Consider the following 25,374-nt stretch of genomic DNA (forward strand, 5'->3'; position numbering starts at 1 on the left):
TCCCTTCCCCAGGGCCCACCCCTCCCTGGTCCCACAGTGGGCAGCCGTCCCTCAGCTGAGGCCACGTGGCTCTCACTTAGGAGAGAGCTCACTCAGGGAGCATCTACCCAGGGCATTGCTGAGGCTTCTCCAGCAACCCTGCACTCCCTGGCTGCCCCCCACACACTCACTCCCCCCAGCCTTCACCAAGGCTGCAGTAGGCAAGGGATTTGTTTGGGCCCTGGATCCCAGCACCCTCAAGGGTGATCTGAATAGAGGCTTAGTCAGACCTTGGGCCCTCTAGTCGCCCACCATCTCCTACTCTGGGGTCCCTGAAGACTCAGCTTCCCTGGCTTCCTCTTCTCTCTGCCTTCCGTGCCTTTCCGGGGGAGAGCCAACCCTCCACACCTGCTCCATGTTCTTCCAGACAATACCCCAGGCAGGGAACAGGGCTGGCATCCAAGAGGCCCCTGGTGAGGCTCGCTGACTGAGGGGTGGGGGAGGCAGCCCCTACAGGGGACTTCATGGGCCCCTCTGCACCCCAATCCCCTTCAGGAGGACACCATCTCCACCAACCACAACCATTCAACAGATGTAACCTGGCTCCCACGTGGCATTTCCTGCAGGGGGTGGAAGGGAAATGGGGGTGCAGAGGAAGCAGGGGTTGAGAGGTTGCAGGAGAGGCTGCATGTAGGGCTGGGGCTGCAGTGCGGGGACAGGGATGGTCAGGCTGTGTGACATCTGAGAGGCCATTTAATTTCTCAGGTGTCTCTTTCTCAGCCCCAAATCCAGGTCCTCCAGGGAAGGGCTGTTGTGGCCCTTTGCGGCCTGTCAGAATGCCACCTGCAGCTGTCAATGAGCAGGAACCCCCTGACCTCTTGCCTCTCTGGCCCAGGTGATCATGAGGGTCAATTATAATGAATTTTGCCACTTTGTCACCAGCACTGTTGAAAGAAGAATCCTCATCCTGGAAGACAAGGTGGGGACCAGAAAGATAGAGGGCAGACGGGACCCAAGCCAGTCCCCACCAGGCCACTTTGACACTGTCCAGCTCACCATGGTGCCAGCCTGACCTCCCAAGTAGATGTTAGTGTATTCTCGCTACAGCCAAGGGGCTCCTGCAGCGGCCGGGAGAGGTCATTGCTGGGGTCCCTGCAGGTGACCTACCTCCATTGGCCTCCCTAAGGTGCCCACACCGTGGGTGGTGACCTGGCTCCAGGTGTCTCTTCTGTAAATGAACACTGACCTCAGAGTCCATGTCCTCACCATCTCTGGTCTTGTGGTAAGGGTCTGCTACAGCCCCGGCTGCCCTCAGGGTCTCCCGAGGCCGTCCTGACGCTCCGGCTCAGCTGGTGTTGGACAAGGCCCAGCAACAGCGTGGGTGGAGGGGTCCCGGTGGATCTGAACTACAGGGAGAGTTCATGGATCTTGAGTGGGGCTGGAGCCTCACGCCAACTCAGGGCCCCTTGAGTCAAGGCTGTCCCTGCTTGTCACAGGACAAGAACTAGCCGATGACCACTGAAGAAGCTTAAAATACAAGTGGGCTGCCATAGTCCTGGGTAAGCATGAACGCCCACAGCATCTGGATACCGCCACTCGTCATCAGTGCTGCCCCCTTCCAGGGACCTTCGTGGGGACGCCACAGGGGTTTCTGGCAAAACCAGAGCCCAAGACTTCATTCACACTGCTACATTTGGCAGAACCAGCCCAAGGAAGCTTCACTCCCACCCCACAGCCCTATGTCATCTGAGGGTCTGTGGGTGTCCCCTCAGCCACCAGCAGCCCCCACCCTGAGGCTCCCAGTGGGGATTCAGCTCAGGTGTGATTGGTCTTTCTCAGAGCCTCCCTCGGCCCCTCCCTCACAGGCCTTGAGATCAGGGTTTTGTCTATGGAAAGTACACTTGGAGCTGAGAATTTACAATCCAGGGCATGGTGGCAGGGTGGCCCTGGTGCCTGGGGCCACATCCCTGCATAAATCCACCATCTCTCCATGCTTCACCCCACCCCGCCCTCACCCCACCCCCAGACCACTTCAGAACACAGTCACCCTGCCTATTGACACTGTTAGGGCAGGGGGAGCAGCCCCTATGGGTCACCTGGCCCAAGCCCCTCGATGTGGGAAGAAGAAACTGAGGCCAGGCAGGGAGGAAGTTGCCCCAAGACCTTGCTAACTGTGTCCCACACTAGAACCACCATGGGAACGAGGTCCTCCCCTCCCAAAGGCACCTGAGCTCCCCCTGGCCTCTCCACACCCCTGCAAGGTGCTGAGCCTGGACAGGGCACAGCCAGCTGTCCTGCACACAGGCCTGTGGGCTACAGGTGTGTGGTTCGTAGGCACACAAGGTGAGTTTGCACAGCCTGCCCTGCAGCTTGCTCTGGCACCATCAGGTATGCACAGATCCACGATTGTTGGAGGCCTCCAGGCACCTGTTCTATCACAAACCACCAAGGGGAAGGGCCGCGCCAGAGGACACCCAGCAGGTCGAGTGGACTGCAAGTTTGTTCAGCCTTGCCTCCCTGAAAGGCCAGTTCAGCTCTGGGGCAATCAGGAAGGAGGCAGGTCCCCAGGAGGCCACTAGCGGACAAAAGTTCCAATAAACAGAGTGGTCACTAGCAAGTTGGGGCCTCTGACTAAGAGTGGGGAAACAACAACACTGACAGTGAGGTGAGGATTTCAGCCCAGTAGACTAACGCCAAACTTCCAGAAGGGATTCCAGAATCCAGCAAGATGAGTGGAAGGTCCGTCCCAGACAGCCCAGCCCACTAGTATACAGACAGCAACACTGAGGCCCAGGGAGGCTCTATAATGGGAGCAAGGCTCAGGCAGCAAAGAGCCTGCATGTGTCAAGGGCGTCATCCAAGATGGACCTCATGGCAGGCGGTGGAGGCACACCTGTCGCTCCCCACCCTCAGCCCGCCCAGGGCAGCGGCAGCATCTCCCTCGGAGGAACTGTTCATCTCCTCCAAGACTCCCCCAGGGGCGCATCCTGCCCTCTGCTCCGTGGGCGATGGGGGCCAGGCCAGGTCACGCTTGCTCCCTTGGGAAGTCCGTGGCGGCGCCTCTCAGCTCTGCGGCTGGCCCGGGAGAGGCCGAGCTACCAGGGCTCCCTGGAGTCCCAGCGGCCAGGAAAGCGGAGCAGCCTCATGTCTTCCTTCTGGATGTGCTCGTAACAGGACTGGTGGGAAAGAGGCGAGGCTGAGGGGGAGCCGGCCTGCCTGCTCCCGGCCCCCTGCAAGGACGCCCCAATACCAGGGTGCCCCCATCTCCCCGGCCGGGGCCACCACGTCTCCAACCTGGCCTTGGCCACTGTCTGCAAGGAAGGGGGGCCTCCCCTCTCCTGTTATGCTCAGGGGTACAGCCTGGAACAGGCTCGGGGCCCCAGGGACCTCAGGGCTGGGATGAGGTACGGGCCCCCCTGCAGCCCTCCAGCAACAGCAGGACCAGGGGCTCTGTGAGGACCTTCCCACAGGAGCACAGATGAGCAGGGAATCTGGGTTCATCCCCACAACAGGGTCCAGGGCAGGGAAGGGGTCTGCCCCACAGGCCAGGGTACTTTTGCCTCAGTCTACCACCTCTCTCCCTCACCTCCAGGGCCGTGAGCAAGAAGTCATACAGGCCTCCCGTGTGGATGGGGTCCATCATGTCCCGAATCAGGTGGATCTCGGCTCCCAGGTGCTGGATTCTGGGGAACATCCACCCCCACCATGAGAGGAGGAATGGGGCCCATCAGGGACAGGCACCGGGCAGCTGGGGAGGGAGCCCTGGCCTGGGTGGCTGGACACCTGGGATGTGGCCCATGCTCTGCTCCTGGCACCCATGCAGGACCCTAGGTGGGCTTCTCTGGGCCTCTGACCCCCCACACTGTACCAAGAAAAGCTGTGTCCATAAAGCCTGATGTTCCAAGACTCGAGAGTGTGTCTTGGCTGGGGGTCAGGCAGGATGGGAAGGGGTCATCCTGCAGCTCAGCCCCCAGCCTGGGGCTCACCGGGCACGTGACACCACATAGATGAGCAGTGGCAGCAGGTCATCCATGGGCAGCTTGTGCTCCTGGCCCAGCACACGCGACACAGTGGCCTCAATTTCCCCGTATGTCTTCTCTAGTACCTCCAGCTTCTCCCGGGGGTCCACTGTGGTGCTGCGGCAGGGGAGCAGGCTCCAGATCAAGGCCCTCAGGTTCAGCCCCAACACCCCCGCCTCCCACCCCTCACCCTCCTCAGGGCTCAGACTCACATGATCTTCTGCAGACACTCCGTGGCTGACAGGAAGCACTTGTCCCTGACCAGGGAGAGTCTCTGCATGGCAGGGAGCGGGGAGGTGGATGAGGCCACGGTCCCCCCCCACCCCCCAGCTCTGTCACTGTCTCCCACCTGGGGCTGGAGCTCTTGCCACCACTTTTCCCCGTGGCTGGCTCCAGCACAGCCCCGCCCAGAGGGTCAAGTGACCCAGGGCAAGCCACAGCTCCACCGGGAGCCTCAGTTTACTCAATTGTAAAGTGGGATAAAGGGTCTCCAGGAGGCTGGGAAGGAAGATAACAATCCCAATCGCCACTGGGTGCCACCAGGGGTTGAACACCTATGTCAGTGGCTCTCAGACAAGGGCTTTTTGAAACACAAAGTCCAGGTCCACACTTGGAGTCTGACTCAGTATGTCTGGCTGGGTCTGAGAATCTGCTTTCCTAATAGCTCCGCAGATGGTGCTACACCGCTGGCCCAGCAAGCAGCCTGAGAGCCACCGCCTCATGTGTAGCAGCCCCCTTGCCCTCCCAACACTCTCATGCGGGGATACCAACACCGCATGAGAGCACCCTCATGGGTGAGAACTGAGGCTCAGAGATCGGCATCCTGCCCACAATCGCACAGCCAGGTAAAGGGGGGAGCCCATGTTTGCACCTGCTCACGGTGGGCCAGTGGCTGCACCCTCACAGGAGGTCAGAATGACCCAGAAAGCTGGGGATCTCCCCCCTCACCTATCTATCTCTGTGCTGTCCCGGCTCCTCTGCAGCAGGGAGGCAGAGGCCTGATCAGAAGGCTGAGCAAACCCTGGGGGCCCTACCCAAGGCTCCAGCCTCCCCCGACCCGGGGCAGGTAATGGACCCACCTTCTCACCTGATTGGTGGTCAGTGTGAGGTCCTTGAGGGGCCACAGGTGCCTGAAATTAAACAAGTGTGACATGGAGACTTCACCAGAAGGATGGGGCAGGGTCTGAGGTCAGGGGGCAAACCCCCTGTACGCCAGGACCCACGGCAGGGCTGAGCCAAGGAAAGGGGTCCATGATGGCATCCTGGAGTGCTGGTGAGGAACCCAAGGGGAGGCTGGGAGAGATTCTGGAGTGGATAGCCCCCCAAAACTTGGATAGGAGTGAGGGGCAGCGCTGTACACCGAGGGACCCTAGGAGCAAAGTCCTGGTGTTTGGGCCAGAGAATGACAGCAGAAGAGACTGTTCTGGAGTCTTGGTGGGCCAGGGAAGGCTGGTGCACAGGGAGGGACGTGCCATGCAAAGCAGCACAGGACAGGAACTTGGAGAGACAATGAAGCAGGGAGGCCAGCATGGAGGAAGCAGCACAGAGGCCGCAGGAGTGGGTGGGGAGGAGGGACACTGGGGAAGCTGTTGGCACCCAGGTTTCTGGGCTGGTGACTTGTCAGTTGCAGGAAACATTCATGATGGAAGGAGAAATGGGGTTTCAGAGAGGGTAGGTGGGAGCACCATTGCTGTGTGACAAAGGGGACCAAGTGTGGGAGGAGAGAGAGCACCCACACCCTCCTTTGTAGCATCAGTGGATCAGAAGGGGCACTGAGGAAAAAGGATGTTTCAGCAACTGAGGGTACAAGGGACTTGCTCTCACGACAGTCCTCGGTTTCCCCTTGAAGACCTCCCTTCCCCCACTCAGTCCAATTGCTGGGAGCAGAACACCTTGCCCCAGCGCCCCAGGGGTAGGTACCGAGGTAGGCTGGCCAAAGTGGGCCACAGCCAGCATCTCGGGGCAGGCTCAAGACCAAGGAGGGATTTTGGGAGCCCTGCTGGAGCTGCTGGGAAGGGGACACCAGCTCTCTAGAGTGCAGTGGGGACCTGAATGGGTACAGTATAAATCTTGAGTGGCTGGTGCCATGTTCATCACCATCAGTGGAGGCCAGAGAGACATCAAGAGAGGAAGAGAAGTGGCTTCCCTTCACCACTCAGTTAAGCAGCTAGATCCAGCCACGCCTGAAACTAGCCTCGCCAGCATGATCCTAGAACTTCGTGGGTACCTGAGCCAGTCGACACCAGCCCTATTTTGCTAGAGACAACGTGAACTCCACTTGCGCCCTCTCTACACGAGAGCCCTGGCAAGCATGGCAAGGCGGGGAGGCTTACTTCTGTACGTCCAGGAACTCGAGCAGCTTGGTGTCGGGGAAGAGGCTCAGGCTGGCAATGCCCTGGCTGTACAGACCATCCTCCCTCTCGTGAAGAAGCAGGTAGAGAGTGAAGAGCTCCGAGTAGAAGCTGGGCAGCATAAGAGGCAGTACCAGTCCGTGCACCTGCAGGTCCCTGGGTGACAGTGGCCAGGACAGGTTGGGACTGGGGGAAGGGAGGGGGCACCTGGGGCCGGGGCAGGGATCACGACTCGCCCCTCAAAAAGCCCTTGGAGCTCCTCATCCCCATGTCCTCCATTCTCTAGAAAACGCTTCTGAAACCTGTTCTCAGTCATTCATGCCTTCGTGGAAATCTGCAGCCACCTGATCCTCTCACGTGACACTGAGAGAGCCGCTATGGCAGCCGGGGCAGGAGTTGATCCCCATTTGATGGAAAGCAAAACTGGGGCCCTGGGGAGACCAGGGACTTGCGGGGAAGCACTCAGCAGCCATTCCAGGCTGGTCTAGTATTGCCTCTTCGTTTTCTGGGCTTCCTGGGACTCCAGGGGGGAAGTTCTACCTAACGTCTAACCCCATTTCCCACGTCTCCTGCCGTGGAGGATGGTCTCACTGATAGGATCTCTGAAGACAAACTGTAAAGTTCAGTTATGGGGGATCGAGGGAGACAGACTGAATAACCCACTTGACTCACACTCTATGTGACCTCAGGCTTAGCCCCTGCCAGGCCTCAGTTTCCCTGTCTGCGTGTAGGGGGGAGGGTGCCCGGGGCAAAGGCTCAACTTCTGCACACCTGAAGGGGGAGGCTGGGATAGCGCATTTACCACAAAGATACACGTGACACAATATGACGGTGCCCCCTCCCAGGTGACCCAAGGTTGAGGTCATGGGACATTCGGACCCTCAAATGGTCAATGAACAATGCTTGGTCGATAGCATGAGCCCCCAACACTTCCCCGGAAGAACCCTACCCCCACTGAGGGAGGCTTTAGGAGCGAAAGTGTGTAGTCACCCGGGTCCTGAGCCTGGCTGCCTCCAGGGAGGGGACCCCACAGGCCCCATGGGAGCAGTCACCTTGTCTCTGCATCCTCGTCCTCCTCCGGAGCTTGGCCCTTGCGCTGTAAGGCCACCTGCAGCAGACCCCTGGAAACGGGCCAGAGGGACAGCATGGCTACCGCTGCCCGCAGAACCCGAGTCACCAAAGACTAGGGCAGCAGGCTCCACGCCCCGGAGCCCAGCCTCCCAGGCCTCTGCAGTTAGGAAGCTGGGAGCACAAGACATGGGCCCCAGAGTGCTGGAACCCCGCAACACAAGGACTGCAGCACCTGGGGCCCCCATGTGTAATGCTAGATGGAGTCTTAGCTCAGCCGGGACTGGAGATGGAGTCTGACTCCAGAGTCAGGCTCAGCCTGCAAAGGCTGAGAGCTCCTGGGGTCAGGGGTCGGCCTGGGGCCTGGCCGAGGCGAGGACTCTGCCTACAGGCAGCCCTGGATGTAATCTCCTACCTTCTAACCCCTTTGCTCACCAGCTGGACGCTGCCTGACCCACTCTCTGGCTCTTCCCCAATCCAGAGGCGCCATTCCCGCCCAGGGTGCTTGGCAGAGCACCTGCCATGTGGAAGAGGCCAGAGCCCTACCTGCCTGCCGTCCCAGGGCTCACCTGTAGGCGGCCCAGAGCTCCCGGGCATGCTGCTTCACCTCCTCCTGGGCCAGCGCTTGCAGGTGCTTGTTGGCCCCAATGCCGGCATATGTGGCCTGAAAGGTTAGCATCAGCGTCCGGAGCAGCTTTCCCAGAGGGTGCAGCGAGTTGCCCAGGGCCTAGCAGGTGCAAAGGCAACAGAGAGGTGTCCAGGGCCAGGGGCTGGAGCACAGCACACCCCAACAAGACTCCCAAGACAGCTCCCACTTCATAGATGGGAACACTGAGACCCTCCGAGGACAAGGGCCTACCGGGCGCAGTGAGGAGGTCCCCTCCCTGCAGACCCCCTGCCCCAGGGCCCTCACCTTCCTGAGGCACTCCCGCAGTGCCCTGGGCTCCCGGTGCCGCAGCAGCTCATCCAGGACATCTTCCATTCTGCCTGCACAGGCCTCGGGCTGGGTCCTGGGGCACCAGGCACACACGTCTCTCACCCACACCTGGGCCTGAGCCCTGGTGCACCCCCTCCAGGAATCCTTCCTCCCCAGGCCACTCAGAGCCCCACAGATGCCAACCCTGGCCTTCTGGATGCCCCTGTGGGTGCCTCCGTGCACACATGCACACACGCACACACGTGCATGCCTGCGCCTCACCTCTCACAGCACAGGTATTCCTGGGACTTGCGCAGCTCCCTCGCGTTCTGCACGTGGAAGCCCAGTAGGGCCTCCTGCTGGTCCCCAGGGCAGCCGGCACTGACGAAGTCCCGGAAGGGGCCATAGACGCCCTGCCAGCGGCTCTCCACCGGGAAGGCACCCACACCTAGCTGCCTGCGAGAGTGGGGGAGGTAGCGACGGGGCTCTGGTGGGCAGGACCCTGGCCAGGCCCTTGGAGAGACAGGGATGTCCCACCTGGCCCAGAGTCAGGGCCCAGGAAGGGTGGGGAGACTGGAGGGGCTGACCTCCAAGCCTCCAGGAGAAGAAGGGAGAGGCAGAGAGGACACAGAGCATCTACTCCACAGTGGAGAGGAAAGAGACACACAGAGCCCTGGAAAGGAGACAGAAAGATCTGGAGAGCTGGAATCCAGACAGTGGGGTCTTGGCTTAAGAGGGAACAGGGCCCAAAGTCCAGGATCCTCCTGCCTGCAGAGCCCACTCTCCCTCCCAACACACTTGGTTCCTTCCTGAGCTTGATCCTGTCTTGGCCAATGGGCCTGGGGGTCTAGGCCGTGTGTGTGCCTAATGGAGCACTGCCCTCCCACATCACGTGCACAGATTGTCCTACACCTGTACCCCACCCAGGCTTGGTCCTGCTTCTGGGGTTTGCTGTCTACCCCCAGCTCCTGCTGTCAGGGAGAAGCATGCAAGGATGATGGGTCTAGTATTCAACTCTGCTACCCCCCGACATCCAAAATGCTACCTGGGGCCATGTAACTACCACCCACATCTCAACAGACATGGCAAAAGTTACCACTTGAGCTACAGTTTTCCAAGGAAGAACTCTGTCCTCATGGGGAAGAAGTCTATCCCCTTCTCAAAGACCCCCAAAGAGTGACAATGAGTCCACTTAGCAAGTTTCCTTCTTCACCTTGGCTGCCAGGGAACTCGGATCCAAGTTCATGTTCCATCATAACCAGTATAGGGCTTATTTGTACCTTCTTTGCCTTTCAGTTCAACTCATACTTTTATTTTCCATTTTATTCTTATTTGTGTTAGTTTTACAAACCATCTTGTACCCTTCCCAGAAAAAAAGCAGAGTCTAAGCAAAGCCTATGCATAATATTTCTCTCCAGTTTTGTGTGTGTGTGTGAGGTTATGTCATGGCCCTTGATTCCAAGAGTCTCTGACTTGAGGGCTTTGTGGCCCGAGCTCTTTGAACTCTCCAAAGAGCTAAGAGGAAGTACAGAAAAGCCCCTCTGATGAGACCTGAGTCCGTGGGGTCAAAATGCAGACACATACACAACCCTCCAGGACGTACAGGTCAGGCGGCCAGGCGGCCAGGCTCTCACCTCTTACGGGTGCTGCTTGGATCTGGCGGGAAGGCAGCCGTGTCCAGCATGCCTTGGGTGTGCAGCCCTTTCCCTGCCCCGCTGCCGAAAGAACCCTCCAGGGTGAAGCCATTGGGAAAGGTGACCTTGCCCTGCAAACGGGGGAAAAGAGGCAGAGATACCTGTCTGCCTGTCTATCCAGCTGCCCTTCCATCCAATCATGACAGGTGTCATGCCTGTCCATTCTGGGTCACAGGGGCTAGGGACTGATAGGGCGCCATCCCACCATCCATCCAATCTGCCCCACCCTGGGAGGGCTCATATTCCTTCACACCTGCAGGAGCCTCTGACCAAGAGCTGAGCCTACAGCTCGGGGGCTCACCTCTGAGGTAGGAGGCTGGGGGCAGGGGGGCACATAGGAAGGAACTCGGGTCAGAGCAGAAGAACTGCTACTGTGGGACTTGGGGGTGGAGGGTGGGGTGCAGGGTAAGTCCCGAAGTAGGAAGAGGCCTTGGGAAGGCATGAGGCACCGCTGGCCCTGGGAGGGCCAGTTCCTGCTGCCTGGGCTGTCCTGTTCATAGCACTCCTGGCCTCCAGCCTTCAGATGCCATGGTGCCCTCTGGTCATTAGGAGATCGAAACAGCCCCCGCATTTCCAAAGGCCCAAGCAGGGCCCAACTGCCTTCTGCTGGGTCAGCTTGGGCAGGAACATCTGAAGGACAGTGACTCCGGGGGCCCCTGCCCAAGGCATCAATGCCAGTGGAGGGGGTACATTCCCAACCAGGGGGCCTGCAGGGAGACACAGCCACGGCCCACCAACACCCTGGGCCCCCAAGGCAAGTCCACCTGTCCCCTCCTGACTCCCACCAGGATCAAATCCCAACTCCACAGCAGGAGGGGTCACTGAGCCCACCCCCTGGACATGGCGGAGATGGGAGAGGCCCTCCCCTACCTTCCACACCCACTGCCCACGCCCTTAGCCCTGGAGACAAGCGGGGAGATTACAGGCTCCACCCGAGGCCTTGGCGGGAGTGGAGTAAGTCTCGGTGGCCCTCACCTTCCCCACAAGGGTCAGGTCCCTGGTGAAGGTGCCCTCATACAAGGAGTCATCTTCAGAGAGGAGGACGCCTGGACCCTAGAGAAGGAAGCCAGAGAGAGGAGAAGCCATGGAAGGGCCTCCAGGAGACTGGGGGTGGGGAGGGTGTGGCAGGAAGAGAGGAGCAGGCCTCGACCCAGGGATGGAGCAGTCCTGAGCCCTGCCACATCTCCCAGGACTGTGCCTAGGCGGGATGGCAGCTGTGGGCCTGCTGAGAGCACTGAGCACCAGACCCACAGACCTCACCCCTGGGTTACCCTGAAAGACTCCCAGGGACCTGGCTCCTTCTCTCTGGCAGCCTCTCTCAGAAAGCCTCTCAGGGACCCTTCCTTCCCCACCTCCTGCTCAAGAAGCCCTGGGCTTCTCCTCAGCCATCCCCACTTCCCTGTCACTGACCCTCAGTGACAGTGGAGCTGACCAGGCTCCCTTGTTGCATTGGTTTCCAGGAAGCTCAGAGCCAAATGGGATACAATTTGTGCCCTACTTGAATCTATTTTGTGTCTATTCTTGTCTTTTCTTCCTTCTTCAAACTTTTCCAGAACAAAGTGGAGCAAGAGCAAATGTACAAGCTATAATAGCAATAAGAGTCACCAGGCCAAAGCCCTACTGTGTGCCAAAGCATCTGGCAGGGTGTGGGTGAGGCCAGAAGCAAGTGCTGGCGTGCCTGGCCTCAGGAGACCCAGCTGTGAACTTCAACCCTGCCACTCAAAAGAACGTGACACCAGGCAGGTTCTCTGACCTCTCCGAGCCTCATATTTGTCTTTCATACACTGGGGACAATGACATGATCCCATGAAACCCAGCTTCCCGCCCTATCCACCCCTGCCCAACCTCTGCTCAGCATCGGGGCCTGCAGAATAGGAGGGGGGCTCCAGAATTCAGCCCCAGTGCAGGGAGAGGGTAGCTCAGGGCACACGGGGGTCACTCCACTCACCACCATCTTGTCTGCCTGGAAGGTCCCCTGGTAGCAGACACCAGCCTGGGTGACCATGACCCCTGGGCCATGGCGCTGGTCAGCCTGCCACATGCCAATATAGCGCTCACCCCTGGAGAGGAGCCAGAGTTGGGTCAGAATTGTTCCTGGGCCCCTCGGTGTGCTCTCCTGGCATGGATGGGGTGGGAGTGGAGAGCAGATAAGGAGCAATGATACTGCCTGAATCCACTCAACTCAGGCCCGGGGCAAGATAAATCAGGACCTCCAAAAGGAAGAGAGTGGAGGAGGCAGGGAGCCTGCCTGGGGGAGGGTATCCTGGCAGGCTTCCTGGGCGAGGTGGCAGGAAGGGCAGATGGTGTGCAAAGCCCTGGAGCTATGAACCTACCACAAATAGAACAGGTACGTGGGGACACTGAGTGGTCTAGAAGGTTGGAGGGGTGTGCAGGTGGCACGGCAGGGATGAGGTCAGAGACATGGACAAGCCTCGAATGCCAGTCCAGGGGCCCTGGGCTTTGTCTCACAGCCCAGAGCTCTGGCAAGGGCTGTGGTCCTCACATGGCACTAGACCAGGGATCAGAAACTCCTGGACGGCACAAGGAGGGGCCCAAGTGGGGAGGCTCCTCGGTCAGGGAGCTCAGGGCTCCCTCATCCTGAGCCTCAGCGACATCCAAGGTCATGAACAAGAAGTGAGGGGCTTCAAAGAGACTTGGGGGACAAATGGATGGACCCACTGATGACAGGACCAGTGCCCTGAGGCACCTTGGTCCGTGAGGGTCTTCTCTGCCCTGCAACCCTGCGGGTCACTCACCTGTCACTGTCCTCCTCGATGCCATAGCCACTCCGCTGGCCCCTCTCCCAGTGGCCCGTGTACTTGCAGGGCTGCAGGGCCTGGGGGGCGCTCTCGAGGACCCCGAATCCATGCCGCAGGCCCGCCTTGAAGTAGCCTCTGTATACCTCATCGGTGCTGTACCTGCAGAGGCCACCAATAGCTGGCCAGGCCTCCCCAAGCTCAGCCCTGGCGATGGGGCCACCCCACGAGCCCATCCTGCCTGCTGTCAGGCCGAGGGACACTTACTCACAGATGCCATAGCCACACATGCTGCCTTCCCGCCAGTGGCACTTGTAGCAGTCAAACGTGTCCTCAGAGGCCTGGGGTATCAGGCGGATGCCGAAGCTGTCAGTGTGGGCGCAAGGAGAGGGCAGTCAGCACCAGGGGCCACCAGCTTGACCCCAGGACACCCTGTGACATCCCTCCATACCACCCAGGAGTGTCCCTGCCTCCGAGTGGCCTTCTCAGACAAGGGGGAGAATCTCCCAGGTGCTCAGGCATCTCTTCTTCCCAAGGGTCACTCTTAGGACATGCCCACCCCCGCCGCCATCCCCCGTGCACCCTAGGAGCACCTCCAGACCCTGACCACTCGCTCCCTCCTCCGGGCTTTCCGTTTTGTACAATCAGGGGAGCTGGACCAGATGGCCTCAAGTTCCTGCTTGAGGCTTGGGAACTGAAGACCGGGTCAGGCTCGTGCAGGGGGCAGGGACGAAAGCCACTCACCTGCCCCCCACACACTCCTGCAGCAGCCCCAGGCTTACCCATGCTCCAGGCCCTGGCAGAAATTCCCCACGTGATTCCGTCCATCCGGCCACTTCAGGGTACCCCTGGAAGACAGTTGGGTCCACACACATCAGGCCCACCAGTCCCATCCAGTACGCACAGCTTGCACCCCCCCACCCCCCACCCCCGCGGACTCCAGCATAGACTCTCTTGGAGGCTGAGGCTCCCCTTGGACTGGACGCTCCCCCACCCAGCCCTCTTCTCTGACCCACGGGCTCTCAGCCTTTGTCAACTCCTGGCACGACCACTTGCCACACCCCACAGGCAGGGAGAGCTCTAGAAACATCCAGGTTCCCTTTCTCCCTTGACCAACAGGAGGCTCGGAGCTAAACTTCAAGCTTAAGTCAAATGCTAGTCAGTGGCTTCTAGCATCCTCCTCTCGGCTTCTGGCGCAGCATTGTTTTTTTTATATTTGTTTGTTTGTTTGTTTTGTCGTTGTTGTTCATGTGCGTCCTCGAGCCCTCTCTGGAAGTAGGCAAAGTATCAGAAACAAACACGCTTGTGAACATAACCCTGGTAAGTCCAAGTCCCTCCTGCTTTCTGGGCCTTGGCTTTCCCGGTGGTGGTGCGGGGGTTGGGGGACACATGTTCTTCCAAAGCCCTCCTGCTTGTGGGGCTGACACAGGTCTGCGGCTGAAGCCAGACTCACCCTAGAACCTGCCCTAAGGCCTCGGGCAAGTCATGCCAGTCTCTGGCCTCAGTTTCCACACCTACAGAATGGGTGATAACACGCCCCCAGAGTGTTCTTGGTAAGGATGGGTGGAGATGGGAGGTCTGCAAACCATTTTTGCTAGCAGATGGTGCTACGTGGATACGAGAGTTCTCCTTCTACCCTCCTGAGAACAGCCACTGCAGCCCTGCAGGCCAGCCGCCTGAAGCCTGTCCCCCACACTCTGGGGTCATCACCATCAGCAAGACCCTATACCCACAGACCCAGGACGGGCCAGGTCCTCTCCAACGGGGCTCAAGACAGACGGGGAGACAAACGGTCGACCAACCGATGCAGGAAGTAGCCTCCATTTGGTGCCCGGAGGCAATCAGGTCCTGTCTGCCCCCCACCTCCCCGGACTCGCAGGGGAGCCCTGCGCCTTGCGGGCCCGGAGCCCCGGTGACTCACTTGCCGTGGGGCCTGCCCCGACACCACTCGCCCTCGTAGGTGGCCTGGCAGAGCCGGCCCTCCGCGCGGAAGGTGTACGCCACGCAGCGGCAGGTGGGGGGTTCGGAGGGCTCCAGGCCCGCCCCCAGCACCGGGAAGTCCTTCTTTCCGCGCAGGGCCTGGCACACAGCCTGAGTCATCTTCCACTGCCAGACCGTCTGGTGGGGGCAGGGGGAACGCAGGACAGGTCACTGCTGTGCAAGCAGCTCCTCTGGGAAGGACAGTGGCGAGACAGTACCCTCTCCGCCCCTCTCTGACCCTGTTCTGTCACTTGGAGCGCCTCCAACTGCTCCACACTGCTCCCTAGGGTCCTGCGCCCAGACCCGAGATCCTTGTGTGCAGTGCCCGGGCCTGCCCAGAGGGACCAGCACAGGCCCCGCCCCTGTCCTGGCTTCCTGGCTTCACAGGGAAAAATCCCTGTTCTCTACGGCATTCTGATCCCTGGAGCCTCCAGGGTGGCATAGTTGTGCCCCACCTCCCACTCCTGGCCCCTTCCCTCACTCCTCTGACCCCACTGCCCTGACTCACAGCTCACCCCCCACTCACCCGGTCCTGAGGGTCCTTGGAGCAAAAGGAGAGCTCTTCCTCGGGTGTGAGGAGGTGAAACATGCACCTAGATAGATGGAGGTGACGAGTAGGCCCCAGCTCTGTCCAGGGAGCCCAAGCCCTGGGGTGCAGGCAGTTTCAGGAGGGTGGAGGGAGAGAAGGCCTGGGGTGACATGGGAGGGGGCTGCTCACCTGTCCTGCCCAGGATCTATCCACACCAGCTTCAGATCAAAGATGTGGACATTGTGGCCCTGGAAGAAAATGGGGTACAGGTGTCACCCAGGGCCCAGACCAGACGCTCCCCTGCTGCTCTGGCCCAGGCTTGCTCTAGGCACCAACCTGCTGCCACCCCGCTGGGTGTCCCGCCAGTGGCTCACTCCAGCATGCCCAGCACGGAGCCTGTTCCCATCTCCAGGGCAGCTCCTCTGTCTCCCTTCCCATCTGACGGCCTGGCCAGGAACCCAGGAGCAGCCTGTCCACTCCCCTACATCCTGCTCCATCATGGCCACAACTCGGACACCCTTAGCCCCTGCTGGAAACCTCCCATAGGCTCCTACTGCCTGGGGGATGGAGGCCTCGCTGCTGAGCCTATATCTGAGACCACAAAGGTGACTCCTGGCTCATATGTCCTCACGCCTAGCCCTCTCCACAACGAGGTGCCACAGCCCTGCCACACTCACATCTTCTCAGGCTTGCCCCCAACCACGCTCAATCTGACCTTTGCTCATGCTGCTCCTTCTACCTGGAATGCTGTCCCTGCCCTGAGAACTGATGGGTGAATGTCCCTTCCTCTAAAAGATTCGTGTAGCAACCTCCTGTCTGGCCTAGGCAGGCTGGTCACTGCCTCACTGCCACAGGAGGAGGAAGAGGCCCCGGGCCCAGGCCTGAAGGCAGGAGGACTGTGCCAGACACAGGCAGGGACAAGGGTGGGCCTGGCGCAGGACATGCAAAGGTCCAGAGATAGGAAAGGACACAGTGCATTCAAGTGACGGTATCTCATCCAGTATACTTGGAGCACTTTACGTGAGATCAGGAGTAAAGGGGAATGCAAATTGAATCAGAACCCCAAAACCAGGCTTCAGGAGACACAGGTTTGGGCTGGGCAAGTAGCACCCCTCCCAGGCCTCAGCCTCCCAGCCTGCAGGAGAGTCCTAGACTGACTTTCTGAGAGGACAGAGAAGACAGTGCTATGGCTACCATGAGGGCAGTATGAATTCAGGGGGCACTAGGCACAGTCAAGGCGACAATCCCAAACCCCAGGCCTGGCTCCCCCCAACCCCCACTTTCTGTGAAGTCCAGAGCCCAGGCACTGCTCCCACGTGGCACTCTTCTCTAGAAGCTTCATGTGTGCTCTGAGTCCTTCATCCAACCCTCCTTAGCCACCAAGAGCCACCCAGGATCTCCCAGTCTGGGGCTCCTCTCCTACATGAGGAAGAGAAGTAAGAATTGTCCAGCATCTGCTGCAGGACAAACTCACAAGCATCCCACTTTCCAGATGAGGAAACCGAGGTGATGCCTAGCAGGGATGCCAGCTGGCAAGTGCTGAGGCCGGGATGCACCTGGAGCAGCGCACCGTCCTCCAGGGATGACTCCACCTGTCGCCTCCACCCTGGCACTGCCTGCCTCTCAGCCCCCATCACCTCCCCCTCCACTCCCTCAAGCCCAAGTTCTTGCTGCCTGCTGTTTCCCTCCAATCCTTTCTCAGCCAGACCCCAGACCCCCACTGCAGCCCCAGGACCTCTGGTCAGCCCCACCCCAACCTGTAGCAAGATGAGGGCATCATCGAAGAGCAGCACACGCTCTGCCCGCAGCGGGGTGACCATCACGGGTATGTCCTGGCTGTCCTGAAGGAGTCGGCGAGCAGGGGTGCAGAGCACATCCTGAGGAGGAGAGCGGGGAGGCATGGAGGTCAGGCACCCTCGGGCTGGTCACTGTGGCCGCTCCCCTGCCTGTCTCTGCCCAGAGCGTCAGCCCCTGCAGTCTGAAACTGTCCCAGAGGCCCCCAGCTCAGTGGTGGACACTGGGGTTCTAAAGTCTGCAGGGGCATCACAACTTGTCTTGAACCTTCACTCTGATGCCCGCCCCACCTCAAGCCACTGCCCCTGCCAAGCCGCCCAACAACACTCACCACAGTTCTGCAGTCCCCGCCTCTTACTGGCGATTCTGTCCCCTTTCCTGTCCACCTAATTCCCTACACTGGGCCCCAGGCCTGTCTTACCCTCTCGGGGCACAGGGGCTTTCCTCCCAGCAGGGACAGTGCATGACACAGTGGGCAGTGACACGAGGATATGACCGTTTGGTGGCATCCCAGGACAGAGGGTCAGTTCCAACTGCTCCTCCCTAGAACCAGCTCACGGCCTGGGCTGCTCAGCAAGTGCATGGAGATAGCTAGACAGGTGGGCCTCACAGCCACCTGCTTCGGCCACCACTCCCACTTCCAGATGGGGAAGCTGCGGCATGGACAGCCCAACAGGCCACACTGCCTGGTGAGAACCCCTTCCCTGACCACCCCCCAGGCCTCAAACTCACTCTCAGCCGGCTGCTCAGGGTGTGCCAGAGGGCCTGCGTGGCCATGGCCTGGTCCAGCGCCTGCCTCATGAAGGACTGTAGATTCCCAAAGACAGTGGCTGCGTGTACCACCAGCTCCCGAGTGGGGTGATGCTGCAGGGACACAGAGAAGCTGGTGAGCAGGGGATGGGGGTGGAGGGGGGGCTTGTCAGAACCTCCCCCACACTGTGACGGCTGCCCCAGCGCTGGCCTGGCCCCAGCTGCTCAGAAGGTCTGGATCTAAGCCAAAGTTTGTCCATTTTTCCCTGCCAGGCCTTCCTTCGGGGAGAGGCCAGCATGAAGGTGCTTCCAGACAGGACCACTGGATGACTCCCCTCACTGGGCCTGGGCCAGGTGTCCTCTCCTCCCGTATATGATTCTCCGTCTGCTCTTGGGTCTCTGCTGGCCCCACTTGGGCACAGCTATGTACCTCAGACAGGCCAGGACAAGGACACACCCCTCCAAACCCCCCAGAACACAGCCATATCCCCAAAGCATGGCCGGGTCCTTCTCAAACCACAGTTCCCAAATCAGTGTGTCCCCCAAGCCAGGGCCCTGTGTCTCTCCTCCTTCGGCTTCCCTGCAAGCAACAGGCCTCGTGAGCAGCACCCGGCCCCCTGACAGTCCCTGCTACTTACCTCCCCGATGGTGTCCCCGAGGCTCAGCAGGAGGAACACGTACTGCTGCACGTGATGGGCGAGCGGCTGGCAGAGGGCCTGGGCCAGCGCTGTGCCCACAGAGGCCTCTGAGCTCACGCCCGACAGGAGCTGCCACAGTGTCTTCCTCTGGCGTCGCCAGTATTCCCTGAGCAGAGGGAGGGCCACACACCGCCTTCACTCCCCTACTCCATTCCTGAACCCGCCACCATCACCCCCCCACCCCAGCTAACTGTGCCCACATCCCAGCGACAGTCCCAGACCCCAAACTACTCTCCTATCGGATAATTGCAGTTGCCCCATTGCAGAGTCAATGGCAACATCTCATTTGAAGGGGTGGCTGAGTAGAACCACCCACCCCGACAGGACAGCACTCCTTCTGCCTTCCCAGGGTCAAGCCTGGCTAGGGGATATCTGGATTGTGTTCACAGCCCCAGCAGACTTCCCTCCCTCCCTTCCGGTGTGGATCAGTGTAGAATTGTTAGAATCAGGAGTGTTCAGGATGAGTCATGGGCCATGACACTCACTGCTCTGGGGATGGGACTTCCCCGACCTGCACCCCCTGGACACCGCCACCCACTCAGAGGGCCCCTGCAGCATCCTGGGCTCACCTCTTCTTCTTTGCTGCCTTCTGAAAGACCTGTACCACCAGGCAGCTGGTGTAGGACTCGATGTACCTGCAAGCAGCACAGGGGACTCCCTGCAGGCCCAGCCCACGGCTTCACACCCAAGCCCCTGCCCCCCTGGGGTCCCCAGATCCCATTCACTGCATAGCTGGAACCCTGCCCCAACCAGAGAATTCTAACTCAGTCTTTCTTCACTGGGAAGCCCCAAGGCTCAGGTCTGCGGTGTCTGAGCCTGAGCCCAGCTAATGCCCAAGGCCCTGGGGCCAACCCCGGGTGAGCCCCACCCCCTACCAAACCCAAACCTTGGCCTATGCCTGACCCAGCTGGAAACCTGGTGCTTCGTGGTGGGCACCCTGATGCCCAGGCCAAGCCCCAGGCGCCCTCGCTGTCTTACTCCACGTGGACCTGCAGGACACGGTCGGCACCGCACAGCAACAGCAGGGATTCCAGACCCACGGAGTCCTGATGGCACAGCCTCTCCCGCAGCGAGTGTAGGCTCTCCTCTGTCACTTCCCAGAGCTGCTGGGAGCTCTGGTGCAGCTGCTGCAAGAGCCGCAGGTGCTCTCTGCCCCGGGGGTCCGAGGGCTCTGGGGCTAGGGCGAGGGGGGGTGGGTACAAGCACAATGTGAGGGGGGCAGGGCCATTCCTCCACCCAGGGGAGCGGTGCCCCACAGCCCTGGAGCTGCAGCCGGGGGTCCTCAGGACAGGGGAGGAGACTGATGTGGCCCCTAGAGCTCAGAAGGGATGGGTGGGCTGGAGCGTGGGACAGCATCTTTGAGTTGGAAGTGGGGGCACAGGTCCCCCCATCCCCTATGACACCAGGACAGCACTGATGAGCTAGGAGTGGGTCTGGGATTTGGGATCCATTAAGTCCCGTGGTCCCCTGGCACAGACAGAGCCCCAGATGGAAGACGCCTGCCCAAGGTCACTTCATTCATGAGAGGGATTATAGGGGAAAGGGGAGAAGATGAGTGGGAAAAATCAGAGAGGGTGACAAAACATGAGAGACACCTAACTTTGGGAAACAAGCAAGGGGTAGTGGAAGGGGGAGGTGGGCAGGGGGATGGGGTGACTGGATGACAGGCACTGAGGGTGGCACTCGACAGGATGAGCTCTGGGTGATATGTTGGCAAATCGAACTCCAATAAAAAAAAAACATACAAAAATAGAAAGGAAAATAATACACCTTAAAAACAAAAACAAGTGAGACCCCCAAACTGGAAGTAAAAACCCTGTCATGTCCTGGCTGAGAGCAGGATGGGAATCCAGGCAAAGAATCAGGCCTGTGCCCTGGAAGAGGTGGGATTCTGACTCCATGTACAGCTGGGTCTAGGCTAGGGGGTCATGGCCTGGCCCCTCGGGGTGCCTCTGAGAAGGGAGCAGCCCCCAACAGGAAGCAGAGCCCCAGTCCCATCAGAAGATGCCGATACCAAGTGTCACCTCTCCCGTTTGAGGCTGAGAAAGCTGCACCCCAGGTCTAACAAGGTAGGACTCGATACCCAGAATGGTTCCTGTGTCCACCCCCACCCCCCGGCCCTCACCCCTGCAGAGCCAAGACTCACTGGTTTCGAGCAGGGGCTGGAGGACAAGGCTGTTGATGCGGGCGAGCGTAGCCGAGAAGACCTCCTCCAGCCGCAGCAGGGCCTCCTCCTCAGGGCTGCACATGGCCAGGGCGCCGCACTCGGGGCCTGTGAACAGGGCCCAGGCCCAGTCTCGGGGTTGAGAGTTAGAGGGTCTCTTAGCCTTAGAGCCTCAGACTGCCTGTCCCTGGCTCTGACACTCTGAGGCTCTGCAGTTAGCTGACCTGGGTAGGGTGGGAGATATAATCGAAGCCGCTGGAATGGGCGGGCGACAGAGGCAAACAACAAGGGGTCTCATTCCTCCCAACCCAGCCCCAATGGCACCAGAGGTCATTCCAGGCCCCTGGCAAAGTCTACAACTCCCAGGGAACCGGCTCTGGGGCAGTGGGGCGGGTGCTCAGAGGTCTGGCCAAGGGCCCAGGCCCAGGCATTCCTGCCCCACCTTTCCTGCTGCTGCTTTAGGAGGGTGAGGCCTTGGGAGGGACAGGCAGGAAGGGGAAGCAGCTAGACACCCAGCTGTGGCCTGCTCTCTGTGGGTCCCTGCAGCAGTACCGGTACCCGCCCCCCCAACATGGGACAGCGAAGCAGTTAGCTCCAGGTGAACTCGGGCAGACCGGGGAAGCCCAGCCGAGGAGCCAGAGGGTACAGCAAATGTGGTCCACCTGACTCTTCCCCATTATCTCCAGAAATGGATGGAACAGAAAGGCCCTTTGGGGGTCACCTTTCCATCCTCAGTTGGCAGCCAGTCCATTGGGGTCTGAACTGAGAGGTGAGGCCACTGGCTGAAGGTAGAGGAAGAGGGTGCAGCCTGGACAGGGGGTGTGTACTAGGAACCAGGTGAGGGCGTGTGTCACAGGGCAAGCATCAATAGCTCGAGGCTATTCGGGAGGTCCTGAATACCAAGCATCCCCCACACGCGCACTGACCTGGAGCCCACCCCAGTCCCACGGCACCTAGGACATGGAGCTCTGTCCCTCCCCACTTCAGACTTCCTCCCTCTCTCCCCCCGCAGGGCTGGCAGCTACCCCACCCCTGCCTGCACCCATGGCCCGCACCTCAGCTGCTCCCACAGGACTCTGTAAGTCCTCCTTAGAAAGGATAAACTGGTGGGGGAGCTGCTCTGGATGTGGAGACCTGGTCCTCAGCCTCCCTCCCAGTTCAAAGCAGCCTGGGCCCCTCAGGATGAGTCTTACAGACCCAGGCTGCTAACAGACGCGACTCTAGGAACCTTCTAGATTCGTGGTCCCAAATGAGATGTCTACCCCCAGGGATGGAGGCACATTGCCCAGAGGAAAGGCCAGAAGTTCCACATGGCTGATGAGACGGTGCATGGTTGGGGATCTGGCCTGGTGGTGCCCAGGGGCCCCTGTTCCTTGGGTGAAGAACTTGGGGCTTCATCCTGGAGGCAACCAAGAGTGTGAGAGCAGGGAGCAGACCAGGCATGAGTGTGTTTGGGGGTCGGGGGAGGTGCTAAGCCATAACACTGGAGGGACCCAGCAGGAGTCATCCCTACTTGAAGCCGGGTCACACCCCAACCCACCCGGCTCTGGTCAAGGGCATGGCCTCCTTACCCTCGCCCTCCACCCTGGTGCAAGGTTCCTCAGTGGTAGGCTGCACGTGAGGTACATATGGAGAAACTGAGGCCCAGGAGGCAACTGGAGGGCCCGGACGCTACTTGTAGAGCATGTGCGGGGCTCAGACCCAGGCCTCTGGCTCCCTGTCCCATCAAGCTCACCAGAACTAGGTGGTTCAGAAGGGCTGGGCGACTTGTCTCAGGGACACACAGCAAGTTCCCAGCAGGGCCCAGCCTCCTACCTCCCTCAGGCAACCTCGGTGCTCCCTGCAGGGTGGGGTGAGGACAGAACTGGCTGGTCCTGGCGTGCCCAGGTGAGTCAGCTGCCTGTCCCTGTGTCGATCTAACCAGCAGCCAGACCTGCTCTCTCCCCTGCATTCCTGGCCTGTGCATGCCAAGTGGCTCTCAGGCAGCAGGGCCATTGAGGCCTCCCCTGCCCCCGGCCAGGGCCTGGCCCCTCGGGCCCCTCCGCCCCTCAGGCCCCTGGGCCACACCCTATCATGGCACCCACTCTGGTATTTCCTGGTCTGGACAGGCAAGGAAGTTTTGCTTGCTGTGGAGTCCTCTGAAACAACCAGCAAGTGCAGTGGTAGAGCAGAGAAGGGCTGCCCAAGGGAGGGGGCGCCCGACTGTCACAGGGACGGCTCAGTCTGCCTATGGCCTCTCCCCTAGCACCCCTTCTCCGGCCCTCCAGGCTCTAAGCTTCTTGTCCTAGACACCCCCCTCGGTGTCTCACAGCTCCCCTGCCCCTCCCTGCCCCGGCACACGCAGTCCCGAGTTTCCCAAACATGGGATCCTGTTCCAGCCACCAGGCCTTGGCCCATGCCGGTCTCGCCGCAGGCGTCACCTCCTCCTGGCAGCCTCCCAGGCAGCCCCTCGCACCCTAGCCCTGGCCCAGTCCCTGGGCACGGCGCTCGGGCCCTGCACGAACCCTGGGGGGCGGGGTGGGGGTGCTATCCCTGCGCTGCCCCTCAGCTCGAGCCGCGTGACCACGGGGCAGGGAAGACGAGGCTGAAGGCCGCCGGCACCAACTCGGACGGCCCCGGTCTGGGGGAGTCGCGGAGGGACGGCGACGCGCCGGCCCAAGGGGGCGCTGGCGAAGGTCCTACCTGGAGTGAGGGCACGCGGAGCACAGGAGCCCGCCCACAGACGCGCGACCTCCGCCCCGCCCGTACCTGTGCGGCGCCGGTGCCCCGAGCGGGGACTGTCGCCGCGGCCGCCCGCTCCCCGCGGTCCGCCCCCCGCCGCCCCCCCGCCGCCCCCCCGCCGCTCCGGCGCTCGCCACGCCCCCGGCGCGGCCACGCCCCCGGCGCGGCCACGCCCCCGGCCACGCCCCCGGCCACGCCCCCGCTCGCCCCGCCCCGCCTCCGGGAGCTGCAGGTGGAAGTGGGGGCGGGCGCCCACGGACCCTCCTGGCAGGAGGGGGGACGCGGCGTCGGTCCTCCCCGCCAGACGTCTACTCCTGAGGCCTTTCCCTAGAGTCCTGCCGGGTCCGAAGGAGAGGAGAGGGACTGACTCCTCCGCCCCCCACACTCACACACACACACTCGCTGGCTCACCCAGGCCGGGCTAACCTGGCTTCCCCGGGAAAGGCTCCCAGGAGGCAGTGTCCGGGATCCTGGCGGGGCCTTCCCGGGGCACTCGCCCCTATTCTGAGGCTCTGGGGCCTGGGTGCTGCACCTTTTTTTTTTTTAAGATTATTTATTTATTTATTTATTATTATTTATTTATTTATTCATGAGAGAGAGAGAGAGAGAGAGAGAAAGGCAGAGACACAGGCAGAGGGAGAAGCAGGCTCCATGCCAGGAGCTTGATGCAGGACTCCATCCTGGGTCTCCGGGATCATGCCCTGGGCCAAAGGCAGGCGCTGAACCGCTGAGCCACCCAGGGATCCCCTCCACCATCCTTCCTAATCACAGCAGGCGAGCATGAGCCAGGAGCTCCAGAAGCTTGAAGTCAGAAGTGGGGTCAACCGAGGCTGCCCAGTGGCCCCTTGGACCAGGTGTGTGTGGCCAGCCGCCACTCCTTTCTGTGTGACCTTGGGGAAGTCCCCCCTGCCCCCACGCCTGGGTCTCAACATGGCCCAGTAGGGTGAGAAGCCAGCACTTGTGTGTTCCGGGCCCTGCGACCTTGGAAAGGGTGGTGGAAGCCTAATCCCAGGAGAGGGAGGACGATGATTCAGCCTGTAACAAAGGAGCCCGCTGTCTGCTGCCTGGTCCCCCTCCAGTGGTCACACCAGCACCCCCTCCCCCGACACTTCCCGTGGTACACGAGTTTCAGGGCCACGTACAGGCAGTGGAAGAGCAGAAAGGGTACCCCAGCAACCCCCTACTCAAGTCTGAGTGCTTGAGAGTCATGCCCCATCCTGCCAAGCTGACCAGAGATCCCCAGTGGAGGGGGCACAGGGCAGTGCAGGGGGTTCCTTCCCAGATGTGCAGGGTCTCAGTGGGTCTGTGGGCTCCCTGGCACACATGGGAGTGGTCAGGCAAGGGGTTTCTGGGGCTTGGGAGGGAGGGTCAAGGGCTGAAGAGGGACCATGGCCACATGTAGAGAGCAAGTTTGTCCAGGAGTGTGTGTTCTTATCACGTGTGATGAGCAAGTCAGGCAGGACAGAGTCCCTGAGCAGGAGGAAGCTGATTTTGTGTTTGGCTTCTCTGGGCCAGCCCTTCCTCTCTTTGGGTCTCAGTGTCCTCGTCTGTACCTATAGCTGAGGGAGAACAGTGCTGCCTGGGCTGGAAGAGGAAAGGACGGCCCCCCCTCGGCTTCCTCCCCAGGGCCCAGACTTCCTGTTCACATCTAAGAGAAGTGGAAAGCTGGGGGCTGGTCTTCCCTTAACTACTGCCCCCCAGGCTGGGTGTCCACCCCAGTATTGCCAAGCTGAGTTTTATCATCTGCCAAATGGGGCAAAAACTGCCAAGCCTCTCTCCCTCCTTCTCTCTCGGATAAGGCCAAGTGATCTGTGGTGCCCCCAGCAGTGCCCAAAGGTCAGCCCCCACTGGGTCCACCTGCCCTTGGTCCCCTGCAACATAGCCAAGGGCCCCTGTCCAATCCCACCACAGATATGCACACACCCACCCACCCCATTCCCACATCCCCTGCACAC

At 60.6% G+C, this 25,374-nt stretch overlaps 1 protein-coding gene across 8 annotated transcripts; it reads right to left on the bottom strand.

Moving 5' to 3' along the window:
• Positions 1 to 2,645: 2,645 nt before the first annotated feature.
• On the bottom strand, positions 2,646 to 23,525 carry ALS2CL (ALS2 C-terminal like). 8 transcript variants are annotated; one of them, XM_041761688.1, is made up of 26 exons: positions 23,447 to 23,525; positions 20,681 to 20,922; positions 19,513 to 19,711; positions 19,104 to 19,169; positions 18,475 to 18,640; positions 17,819 to 17,950; positions 17,050 to 17,169; positions 15,482 to 15,540; positions 15,290 to 15,356; positions 14,705 to 14,901; positions 13,566 to 13,631; positions 13,051 to 13,149; positions 12,784 to 12,945; positions 11,976 to 12,087; positions 11,003 to 11,080; positions 9,968 to 10,098; positions 8,616 to 8,789; positions 8,331 to 8,427; positions 7,987 to 8,144; positions 7,402 to 7,470; positions 6,332 to 6,505; positions 5,086 to 5,128; positions 4,211 to 4,272; positions 3,966 to 4,115; positions 3,566 to 3,662; positions 2,646 to 3,155 (listed from the first exon to the last, which is right to left on the bottom strand). In XM_041761688.1, the coding sequence occupies exons 2-26, from the start codon at positions 20,781 to 20,783 to the stop codon at positions 3,075 to 3,077; spliced, it is 2,862 nt and encodes a 953-aa protein (XP_041617622.1). In that variant the 5' UTR covers positions 20,784 to 20,922; positions 23,447 to 23,525; the 3' UTR covers positions 2,646 to 3,074. The 8 variants fall into 8 exon arrangements, 7 of the variants coding, with proteins under 7 accessions (XP_041617622.1, XP_041617624.1, XP_041617625.1 ...); XM_041761690.1 differs by having other exon boundaries at positions 20,681 to 20,830; positions 23,447 to 23,519; XM_041761691.1 differs by having other exon boundaries at positions 20,681 to 20,806; positions 23,381 to 23,512.
• Positions 23,526 to 25,374: the final 1,849 nt, after the last annotated feature.

This window comes from Vulpes lagopus, chromosome 7 (assembly GCF_018345385.1).
Source record: "Vulpes lagopus strain Blue_001 chromosome 7, ASM1834538v1, whole genome shotgun sequence".
NCBI classification, from domain to species: domain Eukaryota; kingdom Metazoa; phylum Chordata; class Mammalia; order Carnivora; family Canidae; genus Vulpes; species Vulpes lagopus.

Coding starts and splice junctions, on each gene's coding strand:
- ALS2CL (XM_041761688.1), bottom strand. CDS start 20,783: ATGTGCAGCCCTGAGGAGGAGGCCCTGCTGCGGCTGGAGGAGGTCTTC. Junction 8,790..9,967: donor CCAAGCAGCACCCGTAAGAG/GTGAGAGCCTGG, acceptor CCACTCTCGCAG/GCAGCTAGGTGTGGGTGCCT. Junction 6,506..7,401: donor GACGAGGATGCAGAGACAAG/GTGACTGCTCCC, acceptor ACTGTCACCCAG/GGACCTGCAGGTGCACGGAC.